The 18,313-nt window shown below is 42.0% G+C and overlaps 2 protein-coding genes across 2 annotated transcripts; both read right to left on the minus strand.

The window, feature by feature from the left end:
- Window positions 1–283: 283 nt before the first annotated feature.
- On the minus strand, window positions 284–6,673 carry LOC146377363 (uncharacterized). The gene is made up of 3 exons (XM_084944521.1): window positions 6,658–6,673; window positions 2,056–2,696; window positions 284–1,617 (listed from the first exon to the last, which is right to left on the minus strand). Exons 1-3 carry the CDS (start codon window positions 6,671–6,673, stop codon window positions 1,417–1,419), a joined length of 858 nt encoding a protein of 285 aa, XP_084800647.1. The 3' UTR covers window positions 284–1,416.
- Window positions 6,535–18,110, minus strand: gapdhs (glyceraldehyde-3-phosphate dehydrogenase, spermatogenic). The gene is made up of 11 exons (XM_084942806.1): window positions 18,014–18,110; window positions 11,140–11,199; window positions 10,307–10,403; window positions 9,294–9,400; window positions 8,266–8,356; window positions 8,060–8,178; window positions 7,861–7,942; window positions 7,599–7,750; window positions 7,304–7,466; window positions 7,114–7,211; window positions 6,535–7,019 (listed from the first exon to the last, which is right to left on the minus strand). The coding sequence occupies exons 2-11, from the start codon at window positions 11,166–11,168 to the stop codon at window positions 6,950–6,952; spliced, it is 1,008 nt and encodes a 335-aa protein (XP_084798932.1). The 5' UTR covers window positions 11,169–11,199; window positions 18,014–18,110; the 3' UTR covers window positions 6,535–6,949.
- Between the last annotated feature and the right edge of the window lie 203 nt (window positions 18,111–18,313).

Here is an 18,313-nt window from a genome sequence, read left to right on the forward strand (position 1 = left end):
GGAAAGTTAAAAAAAAAAGCAAATACAAGTTGGTAGTAGCTGGTCCTGAGACAAACTGTAATCCCCACCAGGGGGAAGCAAAACACAAGAGGTTGCCAAAGGAGATTTACTTCATATCAACAGGGAATTAAGTCCATGCTGAAGTGGCAAAAACTGCAGTTCAACACAGACTCTTGTGATAAAAAGTTAAATTTTAGAGGATTCAAAAGCATATTTACTCACTGTAAAAAGGCCTTTGTATGGTTTAACCATTCATAACAAAACTGAGAAGGGTGGTTTATTTATTTATTATATTATCATCATCATTAGTAGTAGTAGTATGTATGTATGAGGCCACCTCTGGCTTCATTTCATGGCTCAACAGTTTTCTCTGGTATCTACTGCCTACTGTTATATGCTAGTAAGTCACTCTGAGAGTAGTTCAGATAGTTAAGCATACTGTAACTCAAATTTGTGTATAAAATGTGTCATGTGTAAGACTAATGCAGACATAACGCAGTGGAGTTCCATCAGGAAAAGTAAGGCAAGCGTTACTTGCCTTATCACATTTAGAAATAAAGCTCCTTGCCTGTTTACATCCATCCGTTACATTATTGCCATCTGTATGGTGTATCCATCTCCTGTTAACAATGGCTTGAACTGGGCAAGCTGAGAGGCCAGCAGCTTTTTTCTGTTTTTTGCACATTTGCATTGTCGATAAACCTCTGCCATGTTAAACAGATGGGGGGGAATCATCTCTGGATACCTTTCAGTGGTCCTCGACACTGACATAGCTTTGACAGGCACGATTTGCTCGTCTTGGTTCAGGTGTCCATTGTTCTTGTGGTGTTATCATTTGGAGGATTAAAGGTGAAAGCTTTTGCAGCTTGAAGAGCTTTGCCTTCTGATGTGAGATTTTGTAAAAGTGTCACTATTAACCCACAAGAATACATTTCCATAAATCTAAACAGGTACATTTGTTACCTAAACCTAACCAAACTATAACTGAAAACAGAAAGTGGAGAACAAAGATAAAACAATATGAGATTTTTGCCTTTGCAAGAAGTTAATTAATAGAGGCAGAAGATTTCATTTTCAAGAAGTCATCTAAAGTCATTTAAGGTCCTTGAATAATATATCTGTCATTAAAGGAGCCTTTGCCACTGTAGCTTAAAGCCATGTAATGATTTCGTGTTAATGATGCAACTGATCTTGCCTGATCTGCACTTCTCGTTTCAAAGTATCTACAACCTCAGAGTACACCGTTGTTTTCAGAGATCATAACATAGGTATATGGTATAATGTGTGTTACAATGAAAGGATTAATAAATAATATTAGCATCACACTTAGCATAGATTTGATTAGTGCATAACTCTAACGTACAGATAGAACAAGCATTATTGTAGCATTTGATGTTAAGCTGCCAGTTTCATTCACTATGGGGTCACTTCAATGCAGACAAAGTTTCTTCTGTCTGCGCAGTCCCTGATCATCCACGTGCAGTTTGTGTCAAACTTGGACAAAGTCCCACAGTGTTCCCAGTTGGACGGACAGTCCGGCACCATATCTTTGGGACCTGGTTTGTCTCCATTTAACCAAAACCATTTTCCTCCCAGGAAGCGCAAGCCAATCCAAGCCTGCGAAACACAGGACAAAACTGGGAGAGTCAGTCCTGGCTGTGGAAGTGTTGGTAGTTTTCTGAGAAAGCTGAAAAATGCAAATAAACTGGCAAATCAATCAATTACTGACAAAAAGATTTGTATTTGCAAATTAAGCCAGACACAAATGCTGATTACTAAGGCTTTAGTGAAGCTTTTTCTGAAATGAATATTGATCCTTTTTTTAAAAAAAAAATAAAAATAAAATATATATATATTTTTACACGCACTTCTTTTCTAGAGTATACATTTTCAACGCATTGGACATGAAAGGACATCTCCACAGCCTTAAAGCACTGAACTAGTAGAAAGACTAAAGCCACTTGAACGTGAACTCCTCTGGTGTTTAATGCAGAATCTATGAACAAGTGATGCATTTAGAAGAACATCTATAATTCAAAAATAATAAACTCAAACCTCATCAGTGGTTGCTCTGTAGATCCTGTCTCTGACATAGTTGTACTGAGAGACATCGGTCAGGCTCAGGAGGTCGTACGTACAGCCAGCACATGATGTTTTCATCTCTCTGCAGTGAATCAAGGCGTCCTCCCATGTCTTGTTCTCATTCACCACCACCAGGTTGTCAACAAAACAAAAAGGGTAAGACTCTTCAGAGCATGCATAGCCTACCCAGCTTCCGGTAAAAGCATGCAAAGAGCCACAGTCTGCAGTGAGTGGCTGTCCTGGTGCCCAGTTTCTGTAGCTAGATCCTAAACTACCCGTCCAGTTCCAGGTCTTGCCTCCCACTCGATACAGTCCAATCCAGCCCTGTTTGTCAACATCACCTGAGTTTACCTGGTTGACAGTGGCTAGGTAACCATAGTTTTCCATACAGTACTTTACAGCGTCATACCAACTGAGCATAACACTGTGATACTGGATTACATCACCTTGGGAACAGTAGACATTATTGATACTTGAACATTGTGCACTGTACCACATGAGGTCATCTCCTACAGCTGCACAGTAGTCCGGCTGTGCAGAGGCCCATTTGCTGGTATGTGAGAGGTCATCACCTGAGACACCTTCACCTGTTCTGAAATCAACACAACAATCATCTCAAAATCAGCAACTCAGTTTTGTCATATTTACATAAACAGACATGGATATTGACATAAAGGTCATTGCAAAAAAGATACTCACCTTAGATTTATAGACTTCCAGACTGAGTCATCTTCAGGATCTCTGAGTAGACCAATCCAAATGTATAGGATATTCATTTTGCCCCAAAATGGTATAATAACATTCATATTTATCATGTCCCAAGTAGCCAAGTCAACATAATGTGTCTGGAAGAATAGTCTTGCTTGTGTCCAGTTCTTTTTCCCAATGTGTGTGTCACGTTTAATGTTTCCTTTTAAGCCACAGGCAGCAATGAGTATGAGGCAAAGTGCCAGTTCAAAGTTGCTTTTCCCCATATCTGTTCCTATTTGGACAACAAGCCACACAGATCAGTTTTCAGAGACTGTATTTGCTGTCAGTCAGTTTATGATGTGATCCGTGGCTGCTGAACAGCAATCACCCTGCTTTTATAGCAACCAGCTATGTGATCAGTGCCACCTACACACACCTCAACATCCAGTTGACCAATAGCAACTCTACACACTTTCAAATACATTTCAAATGGCCCTGTTGTTGTACTCTCCTGTTGTCACCTTTGACTTTGCTCTTAAAGATGCTTTCCTTCACAACTCAAATTCTATTGTGACACTACATGTTTTTAGTTATTTGATTAATGCTAGTTTTACTGATGTTTGTACCAATCTTGCAGGTATTCTAGTGTGATCATTGCATACCAGTGGAGCGGCCTGCATTTGCATGAGTTTTCTGAGGTTTCTCCTGTTTCCCTCACAGTACACAGACAGAAAGGTTAAGTTGATTGAAGGGTCTAAATTAGGGGTTATATGTAGAAGTGAGAGTATTTTTTTCTGTCTGTCTCTCTGTGATCAGTGATATTTATTCTTTTCTGCCCCCATATTCTACTACCTAATGAATTACCATTTCCCATCCCCAAGAAAGACTGGACTGACATAGACAGCCTCAATGACTACAGGCCTATAGCCCTCATGTCTGTAATCATGAAGTGTTTCGAGCACATAGTGTCTCTGCACATCAGAGACTGTCTACCCCCCGTCCCTCGACCCCCACCAGTTTGCTTACAGACCAAATCGATCCACAGAGAATGCCATCACCATCACCCCTCACAGAGAGCTGAGCTATCTGGAGAGCAGGAAGAGCTACATGAGGATGCTTATTATGGATTACAGCTCAGCATTCAACACCATAATACCAGAAATCCTCACCGCCAAATTGGACCACCTTCAGATCCTCCGTGATCCTCCTGGATCAAAGTTTTTCTTGCAAACCAGTCTAAATCAGTCCAACTCGGCCCCACCTCTCCCCCCACTGTCACTCAGCACCGGATCAAGTCAGTTTATGTAGCTGATTTAAACACGACCGGCATTGACCAAAGTGCAGCATTCAACACAAATTCCACAAAAACCGGGACATTCTTTAAATTTGAACAAAATGAAAACTAAAAGACTTTCAAATCACATGAGCCAGCATCTTATTGAAAAAGGAAAGTATATAACACGACAAATGTTTAAACTGTGAAAATTTGCAATTTTATGCACAAAGTGAGCTCATTTCAAATTTGATGCTTGCTACAGGGAAAAAAATAGTTGGGACGGGGAAATGTTTTCTGCGATGTAGCATTTCCTCTTCTTTCCAAAACTGTTTCTGCACATCAAGATTATGAGTTCCTGGAGGTTTGGTGTTGGAATTTGGTCCCATTCTTGCCTGATATAAGTTTCCAGCTGCTGAAGAGGTCATGGTAAAATGTTTAGCATAGTTAGGTCCTCAGGTCCCCCAAGGCCTATATTGCCGTGAAGTTTGAAGATGATTCACCCCAAAGATTGTGGGTAATAAACCATGCAAAATTGGAAAATTATATCTTCAAAAGTGTGGACACTTGACTGCTAACAAACAGACAGACAAACAAAATAAGGGAACTGATTACAAACTACCTCCATGTGGGGGGGAGGAAAAATGGCAGTAAATTAAAGTTAGTCTGAAGTTGAAAAAACAAATGAAAAGAAAATGTTTTCTGTTGGGATTTAAAGATTGTTACTGGGGAAAATAGGCAGCTAGAAAATTCATTCTTAAAAACTTAAACCAGACCCCCTTCAATGCTGGTTAACCTGAAAGAATTGATAAATCCACGTTTATCAGGCAGAAGTTCAGAGACTAGGTCTCAGTCACACGGTGTGTCCAGTTCACAACAACAACAACAACAACAACAAGAAACGAACAAAGAGTCCTTTAACATAAACATTTTCAACAATGCAGATGATTCAATATCATCTTTTTTGTTTCCATCAATCATTAAGAATGGCAGTCTACGGCCATGAGATCTAAGAAACTGTCATTTATAAAGTTAGTGTAATATTTTACCATCAGAACTTTTTTGACCTTTAAAGTTGTTATTTTATAAATGAAATGAAATCTCAAGCTTTTGCCCATTTAGCCGTAGCACTAAAGCTGATGGTAAACCACGTACAATCCTCATGGTCATACGCATCTAATACTCGAAAACTATCTGTGTTTCTGAAAAAGGAATGATGGGAATGATATCCCTCCGACTCAGTCCCAGATTTTCACTTTTACTGCCATTGCTGTAGCTGCAAGTGATGTTCAGTTGTAATAGTATACACATTCTCATATCACTTCACGATACACACCCGTTGATCAATGTAACATGCTCATGGCACTTTTTGCCCCTACTGAGTGTGGTGAAAATATATACGGTTAAACAACAGGAAGCACTGCAGCACAGCTGAGTTCAGAGTTTTGCATGTCAAATGCTTTTAAGAGCAATTAAAGTTGCCAAGGCAGCGACAGGCTTAGTAAAAAAATGTTCCTGCATCACAGCAGCATGCAGACTGTGCCTTTCTGCAGTATTGCAAAAAAGACAGCAGGTGTCCTCAGTGACCAGTCCCCTGTTTTTGCAGAGCTGACTTGAACTTTAATGTTAAAAATATGCAGTTATTCTCTCATGGCAGCATTAACTTGGTACATCAGAGCTGGCAATGTATTATTAATCTCCCACGTTTTTCCTATCTCTGTATACAAAACAAATTTTGACATTTACTAGCCAACTTTAGTTTTTATAATTATGACCAAATACTGACATATCAATATACAAAAAATGGCCATTGTCTTATTAGTTAAGAAGCCCATGTTTACATCTCAGTGTCTGTAGAACAGCTGTTTCTATTCTGCAGTGCATGAGTAGAAACATTTAAGCATGACAATCAAGTCAGGATCAAACTGAGCAGGTTTGAACTTGTGACGCTTCAAAGTTGTAACCTACGATCTAGAGTGGATATTATCTGCATCCACGATTCTCTCGTGTGAATTAAATCAACTCATACTTTTGTTGTTAAATCTGAATCAAATATGATTTATATACTTGACTTGTGCACAGTTCATTGAAGAACAAGAGCATCTAAACACATCTGTGTGTATGCGCTAGGGGGTTGTCTTTAAGACACATGCATGAAGATTATCCTGTGGATTAAAACACAGCTGCTTTTGCCAGAACTTTTGAATATGAAGTTGGAGTTCAAAGCAAATCATGATAATTTTCAGTGTGGATCTTTTGTCGAGTGCATCCACCATCCCTCCTCTGCATGTCCATACCCAAAGATCACAGTAACAGCTAATTTAAAATGCTGTCATGACCAGGAGTAGTGGCTATGTCATGGATCTTCTTGTTATCATTGTTACAGTAATTCTAGTAATTCTGTATATCACAGTGTTAATGGTTGTTATTACATATTTCAGTCAAACAAGTTGTGTTTTGGTTGATTGGAAGCATAAAACAGGACAACGTGAGGTTTTTCAACTTTTATTTATCCTTCAGCAGAGTTGCAATAGTTCTGCCTCTCAGCTTCCTCCTTTTACTGGTGATAAAGCCTTTAAACACACCAACAGGGCGATGGATACAGTAGTTACCATAGTACTGAGTCATAATGACACATCTAAGGTGGCAGTGGGAGGTGGAGAGGGGCACACGGACACAAAAATTTCACCAAACAGTCGCCTTGGAATTATAAGAAGAATAAAACAAAACCAGAATAACTCATAAACACTCAAACACACTGCTGCTGCCTACATATACTGTAGTAGAGCTAATGGTTGTGATGCTATGACTATGGGTTAGGCTTGTGTGTAAAAGAGAAGGGTGGAAGTAAAGGATGAATTAGGGGTGGTCCCTTTGCTGATTTCCTTGGTGGACAGGAAGTGCCTACTCCTTGGAGTGCATGTACAGCAGCAGGTCGGCAACGCGGTTGCTGTAGCCGTACTCATTATCATACCTGGTTGGAGGAAAGGAAAATGAATTAGTTAGCGTCTTTTTTTCAGACTTCCTGTTTTCTATGAGGGGCTGGACGGGACATGCTGAAAACTCACCAGGAAATGAGCTTGACAAAGTTGTCATTGAGGGAGATGCCAGCACCAGCATCAAAGATGGAGGAATGGGTATCACCGATGAAATCAGAGGACACCACCTGGCAAACACAAAGCACACCACGAGAGTGTAAAGTAAAGCAAATCACAGATCGATGATAACAATATTAAATCAGCTGTTTATATAGAATACCTGGTCCTCGGTGTAACCCAGCACTCCTTTCAAGGGTCCCTCGGCGGCCTTCTTGACGGCTTCCTTAATCTCAGCGTATGAAGCAGGCTTGGAGAGACGGCATGTCAGATCCACCACTGACACATCGGCCACTGGCACCCTGAATGCCATGCCTGTCAGCTTACTACAGAAAGAAGGAGGCAGAGGACAAAAAAGTGATTTCTGCACTTTTTATTAATCAGTCTTCATTTCTTCAACAACTGGCTAAAGTGTACACCAGCTTAGGCAGCTGAAACTTTTGTATGTGTGTCTTTACCCATTGAGTTCAGGAATGACTTTGCCCACTGCCTTGGCAGCACCAGTGGAAGCTGGAATGATGTTTGCGTGGGCACCACGGCCGTCACGCCAGGCCTTGGCACTGGGACCATCCACTGTCTTCTGTGTGGCTGTGTATGCGTGGACTGTTGTCTACAGATATCACATGACACATTATTAACCTTTAAGACTTAAAAAAGAAGATCATAAATATTACATTTGCTTATCATACTCAGATACTGTATAGAATTACTCTTACTTACCATGAGGGCCTCCTCGATGCCAAAGCTATCGTGGATGACTTTGGCCAGGGGGGCCAGGCAGTTGGTGGTGCAGGAGGCATTACTATGAACAGAGCAACAGACACGATTAGTTATTTTACAATATACTAGTAGATATGATATTTAGGGTTTCTTTTGAGGTTCTAAAGCTAAATTTAGGTTAACAATTAAATTATGTTACCTGACAATAGTCATGGAGGAGGGGTCGTATTTGTCCTCATTAACTCCCATGACAAACATTGGAGCATCGGGTGAGGGGGCTGACACAACCACACGCTTTGCACCACCCTGGATGTGAGACTGTGATTGGGAGAGAGAGTACAGGTTAGAAACATTTCCTGGAATGTTGTTGCGTTTGTCTGTGTTTGTCTGTGTTTTTGTACTTACAGAGGCCTTCTCAACACTGAGGAAAACTCCAGTGGACTCAACAACATATTTGGCTCCAGAGCTGCCCCAGGGGATTTCAGCTGGCTTCATACTAGAGTTATAGAAGAAACTGCATCAGTCCAGAATCACCTTAAATTTGGCAGGTCTCTGTACATCAGCTTCTTTTGCTTTTGCCTGATTCACGTTACTGTATTTTATCCTAAAAAAAACCTCGAAACAGGAGTATTACTACATACAGCTGGCTAAAGTAGCAACATCCTGTCTCGCCCCTTTGAGTTTATCCAAACAGCTCCAATGAGAGTACTAACAGGGACTAGAAACCAAACTAGCTGTTCTCACTGGCTGCCTGTTAAATCCAGAATTGATTTTAAAAGTCTTTCTTTTCACATGCAAAATGCTAAATATGCGGCTCATCACATCTTAAAAACCTCATGTTATCCCAACAAGGCATATCGCTCTGAGACTCTCTTGTGGTTCCTGGAGTTTCTAAAAGTAAAATGGGAGGCAGCGCCTTCAGCTCTAAAGGCCCTCTCCTATGGAACCAGCTCCAAGCTTGGATTTGGGACAGAGACACCCTCTCTATAAGATCAGACTTAAAACTTTCCTTTTTCAAAAGCTCATAACTAGGGCTGGGTCAGGTGACCCTCAATCATCCCTCAGTTGTTGCAGTCATTATATCCTCAAGCTGCTGGGGGGACTTCCCATAGTGAACTGACCACTTCTTCTTCACTTCCCTTTTCTCACTCCCTGTTTCTTTATATGGCACAATTGCAGAGCAGCAACTTTTCTTGGAGCCATAGTCAGTGCTTTGTACCGCTCCTGTCTACACTCTTCCCCACTCTCATCACATGCCTGGTCAGAGAAGATTGCTGATGTTCTTCCTCTAATGTCACCGGATGTTTACTTTGAAAAATGAAGCAGCTTTAGATTAAAAAAAAACTGAACTGAACTGGAACATTTTTTCAGCCTGTTTACATCTGCTCTCTGTAGCAGGAAACAGCCACCGGCCAGTTAACGTCGTTACTTACCACTGGAAGACAGAGATGGCTTGGCCATCGACGACAAGTTTGCCATTATCTGCAGACACTTCACCACGGTAACGGCCATGAGTGGAGTCGTACTTGAACATGTAAACCTAGAAGCAGGAGGGATGACAGTGATGACGTTAATATGGGGAGTGCTTCACAAGGAAGCAAACACGTTCTATACCCTCCTGGAATTTTCTGGGCAGTTTTCAGAGATTAAGTTTTCTATTAGCACCCAAACAACATACATCCATTCCTACATGACAACATGTCATGGATTTATACTACACAGCCTGAATAATTTAGATAACTTAGCAGTAGGGCTGTTCGATATAACGATATATATCGGATGACGATATAAAAACGTCTATCGTTTCATTTTACGCTATCGTTTGTTTCATGGTGTCGCAAAATAAGCTGTTTACAGCAATATTTTTTCATCGTTTTGATGGTCACTGTAGTGGCTATATTCATTTCTTAAAGTTCTCTCTTTCTCTTATATTTAATATAACCACACAGACAAGCGCCTGTTTTTACATGTTGTCGTTAGCAACAATGATGGTAAAACCATGGCGTGGCTCCGCTGTCCGCTTGTTTGTTTTCTACTAAACCTTTCACAATAAAGCTCAAGATCCTGCTGAGACTTTTCAAAATAAACTGAATCACGTGAACGAGTATGCAGAGAGTATACGGATGAGAAGAAAAAAAAAAAAAAGAGCCGTTAGGTGCTAAAAAATAAACCTTAGACTCAAACTTTGAAAGAAAACGGCGGCCGTTACAACTTATGTCTAAAAATGTATAGTTTCATGCATCGGTTAAAACACTCGAATCCAGGTAAAGGACGCCCAGCTGGAAAAACTTCACGCAAGTCGAGTTGCCCGAGAGTCACAGAATTTACAGAAAATATTAAATTTTTGTGATTTATATCGTTGTCAGGACGATAAATGTCTTATATCGGGATATGAGATTTTTGTCATATCGCACAGCCCTACTTAGCAGGCAGCAGATTTACTCACCATGTACTGCAGGTCAATGAACGGGTCATTGATAGCCACAACCTTGATGCCCTTCTGAAGGCAAGCCCTCAGGACCAGGCGGCCAATGCGACCAAATCTGCAGAGACAGAGATGGAGAGATTAGGAATAGTTGCCATGGGAAAACAGTGGGAAACTTCCTCAGGATGTCACAGCACCCATGGGATCAGTCCATGTCCACTGCAGCAACACTTTACAGTTTTAATACGAGGAACTTTCACTACACTCTTATATGTCCACATCATGTCATGCTTTTTCAATTACTCAAAAATAGACAGCATGTGTCCCTCATTACAAGCACATCTGTGAATGTGATATTACAGAAATGTTACGGTGGATGAAATTATTTCTGAACAAAAAAAGAATTATCTTTTTATTAGTCCTGAAAACAAATATAGCCTCAAACTGTAACCACAATATAATATAATTTGAACGATGGCTAAAGGAAGAGGTGGCTCAATCATGGAGAGTGTTTACTTCTAATAATTTCAATTTAATATCACAGTAAACCTTTCAGCATCAAAACAGGCTTTACTGTGCAGTTATTACTTGTTAATAATGAATTTGTTATGGTGTTATGGTGCATTTGTCCTTTGGTTCCTCTTTAACACATCTTTACTAACCACCAATGCTTGCCCAGCCCCAGTTTTTGCTTCAATGATATCCTACTGTAACCACCAGAAATCACTCTTACCCATCTTAGTAGTGTCCGTGTGTGTGTGTGTGTGTGTGTGTGTGTGTGTGTCCGCGTGTGTGTGTGTGTGTGTGTGTGTGTGTCCGCGTGTGTGTGTGTGTGTGTGGTGTTTCAAACTGACCCATTGATTCCAACACAGAGGTCTGACATGGTGGCTGCTGCTTAGGGAGTGTGGAGTAACCTGGAAGAAAAAGAAAGAAAATTAAATAAATCATCACATTTGAAATGAATTAATTTAAACAATATTGAACATCAAATGACAGAAAATACAAGCAAGCTATCAACCCCAGATAAGGCAGATAAAAATGCCATCTGTTGTCAACCCAGCCAAAAATAGCTGATATATAAAATTTTTTAAAACATCAGAGTCAGGCAGGGTGCAGCCCCAAGAAAATGAAGCAGCTTTAGGAAGGACAAATATATTGTTGGCTTGCAGTGTCAAAATGAATATAATATACCGGAAGTCAAGAAAAAAAATTTGTGGCAAGTTAATACATGACCTTACACTCATACAACCACAGGAAATGAGTAGGCAAAACCAAAAAGAAGCACATGTGCAATAAATCACAAATCCATTTGTGCCAAGCTACCCTCTATCATCCATTTCACTTTGAATTTACAGATGTTTTTTTTGTCTTCCTCTCCTTCTCTCCTCCACGTTTTACACTGATCCTCACACTTGTTTCTGTCCTCTCCACTCAGTCGGAGGCCATGTGGGGTGAAGTGAGGTTACATGTTGTCGTTTGCAACATCTTAAAAAGATTTGAAATGCCCAAATTTCAACATCAGCCCCTTCGGTGATTTCAGCAGTGAGGCAACACTGTAAAAAACTGTCATCTCACAATACCTGGATGCCCTCTGTGACGCATTAGCACTAAAGGCAAAAACACTTAACACCTGTGAAGAACGCTTATGAATTTGCATGACATTTTTGAGCCAGGTATGATGACTGAAAGCATAGCACAAGCCAGAAAGTGTGCAAGAGTGTGACTGTGTTTAATGCCAACAGGGGAAAAATACAGGCTGCCAAAAAAATGTGTTGTACAGGCAACTGCCGCAGGAGTAGGGAGGTGTTACCTCATGCAGCGACATGTTTCGACAACAATGGGATATAAACGGAAGGAGGTAGGTATGTGGAGCAAGCAGGGACTTGATAGAGAGGAAGCATGACTTTTTTCCCTCTACCTTCCTCTCCCTTTCATACTGGAACACTCTGGTTCCTCCTCACTACACCTCCTCCTCCTCCTAGTCCCACCCTTCTTGTCTTTTCTACCAGCTCTGCTTCCCCTCTCCACCACTTCAGCTCCTTCGCTGTCCTCGCTCTCTCTATATTAGTCTCCCAACTCATGCAACCTCATGTTGGGGGGTTATGGGAGGTTTCCATCTGTAGCCTGTCACCAACCAATAACACGTTCACAATCAAAGCAGTGCTGGTGATGCTGGTGCTGTGTGTGTGAGACAGTATGTGCATGTAATTGTGTGTATATGTGCGAGTGGCAGGGCAGGTAGAGTAAGTAAGGGCAATGCGGATTGTCCTTGGAACTGGCTGTTCGTCATTTTAGACAACTGTAATCTCCTAATCTGTTTTGTGTGTGTGTGTGTGTGTGTGTGTGTCTACACAAATGTGTGCGAGTCTCTCTGACAAGCAAGTAGGGCAGGTCGTGTATCTGGTGAAATGCATTGTGGGAGCACTTTAAATAGAATAAAGGGAGTGCCAGATTATGATGAATAATCGCTCTCTTTCTTTCACGCAAAAATAACTGCACATGAGACTCTGGATTATTTTCACCTGGATGTATCTGCTGTAGTCATTAAAGCAGAGAGGAGCGGCACCATTTGTTTCCAGTCAGAATCAATTTATCGAACAGCCTGCCAGCAGTGATGTGATGCGACCTGTGATGGCCTCAGTGGTTTCAGTTATTAGACTTCTTGTCTCCATGTTTGCAGCACCGTCCTCTGAAGGCAAGAGCGGCCATTTTGTGTTCTGCTTCTTGCATCCACACACAAGGTCACCAAGAAAAAAAAAAGATGGAGAGGGGGACAAGAGAGAGGGAGAAGGTCCAGTGTGACCGCGGAGTTCTCAGGTTTCACCTTTTGTGCATTCACAAAACACTGCTGGGTCCCCCCTCCACCTCTCTCTGCCCTTGTTGCCTGTTTCACAGTTCATTTCCCTCCTCGATTTTCTCTCTTCTTGCTCTAAGTTTTTCCAACACAGAGCAGCTGCCTCGGGTAACCATAACAAAACAGCCGCTCTCTTACATTTTAAGAGGCTTTTATACTGAACTAAAGATAGAAAATGGAATAGCAGGGCGCTCACAAGGAGACAGATCTTTGCAGGACGGCATGATGGAGCACATACTAAAGACAGACTCATGTCATGGCAGGCACTTCTGTCATGACACGATGAAGGTCGCTGGTATCAGACTGCATGCATCACTATTTAGTAGTCCATTTGAGGAGCACTATGATAACCAGTAAAACTCTTTGCATCATGCTAATGGCGAGGTATATTACATTACACTTTGTAAGGTTTTTGTGCAACAATTACAACACCATAGTTTCACTAAAGGTTGCCTAAATTGCACCAGGTTTTTATTGCGCATATCTACCGAGGACATTGCATTTTAATTTACCGTCAGCCCAAACAGCACTGGTCTGTTATTACCCGCACAGACGCGCCACATCTCACAAAGACAGCACTGTGCAGGGCGGAGAGGTGATATGCTGGTAACTGCAGCTTCCAATCTGCTGATACTCATTCAATTGTTCAAAGAAGGAACATAAGCCTTCTATACTTTTCTGACCATGCATTGCACGCAGATGCACCAAACTGTGTGTTTGGCATTTACAGAAAGACAGACTGACCTGAAGAGTCAAAGCAAGACTGAAAAAAAATTGAGATCTGATCTAAATGTAGGTGAACAAGGCTGCTCCAAGAAATTGGTGGTGAAAATCGTTCTGAACAGGTGAAAGGAATAAAAAAACGAATGGTATTAAAGCTTAGATCATACTGAATAGCTGGACATATGGTGCATGCTTGTTGTCCTTCCCTTCTGACCTGCACTTCGAGCTGTTATCCCTCCCTTACTTTTGTTGGCTCCATGAGTTCCACACATTTGCCCTCTGCTCATTCCCACCACCCAAACTAATCATTAAAATTCACCACCCTCCCTCCATCCCTCTATTTGTCACCGCTCTTTTGTCTGCGTAACCCCACCACCACAGACACAGACTCCCCCAACCCCCAAGGCTTTGGCCTATATTCCTCACCCAGGTTTATGCAGAGGGGGTGCAGAACAGGGGCCCCTGCGGTGTTTGCTGTACGTGCACTGGAGGGACTGTTGAGGGAGAGAGATGACTCATAACTATTCGACCAGAAAAAGGACAAAGACGATCGTCTGCAGCAGGTGGAAAAAAATAAATTCTCAAAATTGAGAGCGGACGCGTAAGTGAAAGGAGTAGAGGGGAGTGGAGCATAATGACACAGCATTTCTTTCCTTCTGTGCACACTTTTTACAGCGTCGAGCGCCTACGATTGACAAAACAAACACCGATTGTGTTTCTTCAAAATATGTCTCCTTTGAACAACATACGGTCTGCAGGAACTTGCTACAAACCCTTATATGGACGTAAGTTTGAGGTAGCACAGATGTTCTGCTACGTAACACTGTTCACACACAAGAGACGGAGCTGAAGGAGAGACACAGCTCACTCTATTGACTGCATGAGAGGCAGACTGAAGCTAATTTTCTCGCTCTTTGGTTTGCTTTGGTGCATTCACTGGAAGGGCTTCCATCGGAAAGATTTGTCAGTGAGTGAGTGAACTCACTGACTCTGACAGGGCTTTTCCTGCCCACTAACTCCTCCTTCATTTGCCCTTATTTTGCACCCCCTCCCCCACAGCTATCTATCCCCCTGACACACCCTCACTCTCTCTCCAGTGGTTTTCCACTGCAGTAGGTTGATTGGCCAGAGGCCGGGCGCACTATCCAATTAGGTAATGTCTTCTGTTCTTGCCCGCTTCTGGATGATTTGCAAAAATCAAACAAGTCGCAGTGAGCTATACTATTATGTTATTATTCTGAGATAACGCCATAAAAACGTTCGTATCACTTTCACTATGCACTGCTGGTCACTATAGAGTTAATGTTATATGGGAAAAGGCATACTATTACTGCAATTTCCATTCCAATAAGGGCTTTTCCCCCCTATTTTACTATTTTACTGTTGTATTTTGGTGTTGTAATTAATATACCGGCCTTCTGTGGACAGGCCGATTAGAAGGCCCACTTTTCTATTAGGCATTTAATTAGTGGCAGTCAATTGTGTATTCCTATGACCAGATACACCAGCTTTGATAAGATGAATACAATGAGGCCTATAATGGTTTGGTAATCCACTAAAACTTGTTTAGAGTTTGTGCACACACCGGCCATCATGAATTAGTAAAGCCTGTGCTGTATCAAACTGCAGAGGACTCAGCAGAAGGACACGTGACTCCCTGATCCCAGTTATGCTGATCACAGACGCACACAGTCCTCACAACACTAATTTGTGACTGGTATTTAAGTGTTAGTCCCTGTCTTTTGCCTCCTTTTATATCATAAGCTAAGCCACAGCACATTGTTAAAATGATGCGGTGTTCTCTGCTTGTCTTAAAAAGATGTTGGTTATGCAAAAATCCACATACTATAACATATATTATAACTGTAATATCCATAAGAAGTGCTGTGCTGAATAAGTGAGGCAATCTTACATCCACATGCTCTACTTCCTACATTTTTCAAGAGTTTATTTCCTCAAATTGGGGGCAGTTATGCACAGAGCGCTGAATCACTCTGGAGTTCCTTCTCGCTCAGACAACCTAAAAAAGATTGCAGGGTGATAAGACGTCTGCAGAGCACAGTCAAGTGGGACACTCACACCAACCTCAGCCTGTAATCCACAAGACTCCTTTGAGTGGAAAACCTGAATTAATCTAGAAACAGCGACTCATAAGTGCTTCAAGAATGACTCAAGGCTACTTGTAAATCCGTGTCATCGCAAAACTAACTTTTAGTAGAGGGGACAACCCACCAACTACAGGATGTGGTAATTTAATGTGGGTAGGGTTTTACCCACAAGTACCTGGGTCTAAAATGAGTGGTTCAAGGTAGGGAATATTTTCCGGGATGACTAACGTGGCCTGATAGCGTTCTTCCTGCAGACAGCACACGGAAGTCAAGCCCACATTTACACCCAACATCAAAGAGAGCCCCTGCTTTTCTACATCTTAGTAATTACATGGTTGAACTCCACCTCAGGATAGCATGTTCTGTGTGTTACAGGCAGAGAATAGCTAAACTCCCCGGCATTAATTTTGAATTCTATATTTCTTTACTCTGTAGAAGAAATAAATCTAAAGGAACAGGTCATCATCGGTCATGCACGTCACCTGAAGGCCTCTTGACAGCACAGGGTGTGACTACAGTGCTTAGCATGACTGCTAAGGATCCTAAGATACTGTGACCTTCAGCGTAGCGCAGTATGAGCTAACGTGTGAGTGCCCCTTCATGGTTGAAATCTCAATAAATGATTTCAGGCTGACAAAGGAGTCTAAGATGAAACATTACTGGCTGATCGGTATCAGCACTGGAGCTCTGGGCCTGCTGTGACCTTCACTAGCCGGAGGGATGACCTTCAACAGTCAACCATGGCTCCATGTGCATGTAGCCCACCACACCTGCATATGAAATCAATCAGCAGCAAAAACACTGTTCACCTTAACTAATAACCCAACATCGTGGTATTTATTACTACACAAATAATGTATTACTACACAGATACTGACAAACATCACGATTCTCTGTGGAGTTTAAAATAATGAATTCACGCTTGTAATCTCATTATAATTCTCCTGTACTGAACTCATCTGACCTTTTCTATTAGTAACGAATTGAACAATAACTGTATCCTGTATGCTTCTGTGCCATTAAAGGAGAACACAGGCCTCCTAAGCAGAGAACTGCATCAACAGGTCAGTCCAGTCTGGAGTAAACTGCGGCAGAATCACGCGACACTGCGCCGTCAAGAGGGGGGAGTTGCAGCCTCCTCCTCTCTGCCATGAAATAAACCATAGTTTATTCATTTTGTCCATTCGCTCATCTCTGAGGCCTCTGCCTCATGTAGGCTGCAGTAATTGCAGGCGCACAGCTCAGCTGAGAATGGCGCAACGTCGACAGACTTCATGGTGAAGACAGGAGGAAGCACGTAGCGTCACCTTCATCTACTCATCCTCCACCTTCAAGTCCCTACAGTCCTGTGCATCACTGCGGGACATATTCATTCAAACATCTGCCTCCTAACTCTACTGATCAGTATGCTTCTGAGATAGGCTTCATTTTTCTATTGGGTTACATAACATGGAGACTAATCCACTTCAGCAGATGCAGCACTCCGAGCTGCCAATGTCACGTTACCCGCTGAGACGAATGAATGGAGCAAACTTAATCCACGATAATTACGTCATGATAATTCACAGTGCAGTCTAATTGGGATTGTTTTCGTGTTTTTCGGGATTTATTTCTTAATTGAAGCCACATTATGTTAAAAAATGGCGCAGACAGAACACATAACACAACAGCCTGCCTCTCTCCAGACTGCAAGGCCACGGCCACATCCTCTCTTCCTGTACAATACAAGCGTGAATCCTGCCAAAAATGACACACTTAATAAACCATAAACCACCCCTGCAGCACACGTGGGGCCTATTTCCTCTCATTCTGCACCACTTCGACGTTTTATGTGCCCGACTTAATGAATCGTGGATACAGGGCGATGATAAGCTCACCAGCTTCCGCGAGTCACGTAGCTACATCCTGAAAGAGGAGTGAAACACTGAAAGTAGAGCGGAATTCATTTCTTCCACCTGAATACTTAAAAATACTTGAAAGTCAGACGTTAGTTGGGTCCTTGCGCTGAAAAGCAAAGCAAAGCAAAGCGGTGTAGCGGCTTACCTCGCGGATGATGCTTCTTGAGTTGTGTGCGCAATTCACTGAGACGCCTTCCGCTTTTATATTAGACACGTGACTCGGGAAGCCTGGTCGCCCTGGCGACGTGACGTCATGCCATCTTCTGTCAGGACTCCATTCTGAACGCGTACATGCTCACGGTCTCTCCTCGCTGCCATAGTAACAGAAGAATGAATCATCGGTGTGGTTAACGTCTTTATTCACAGAGCCTGTCCGCAGGGCAGAATCGAGGGTTGCGTAGAGGATGAAAGGTGATATTCATAAAACAGAGAAATGCACAGACAG

This window comes from Perissodus microlepis, chromosome 11, assembly GCF_051167445.1.
Source record: "Perissodus microlepis isolate ML-2025 ecotype Zambia chromosome 11, ASM5116744v1, whole genome shotgun sequence".
In the NCBI taxonomy this organism is placed as follows: Eukaryota; Metazoa; Chordata; class Actinopteri; order Cichliformes; family Cichlidae; genus Perissodus; species Perissodus microlepis.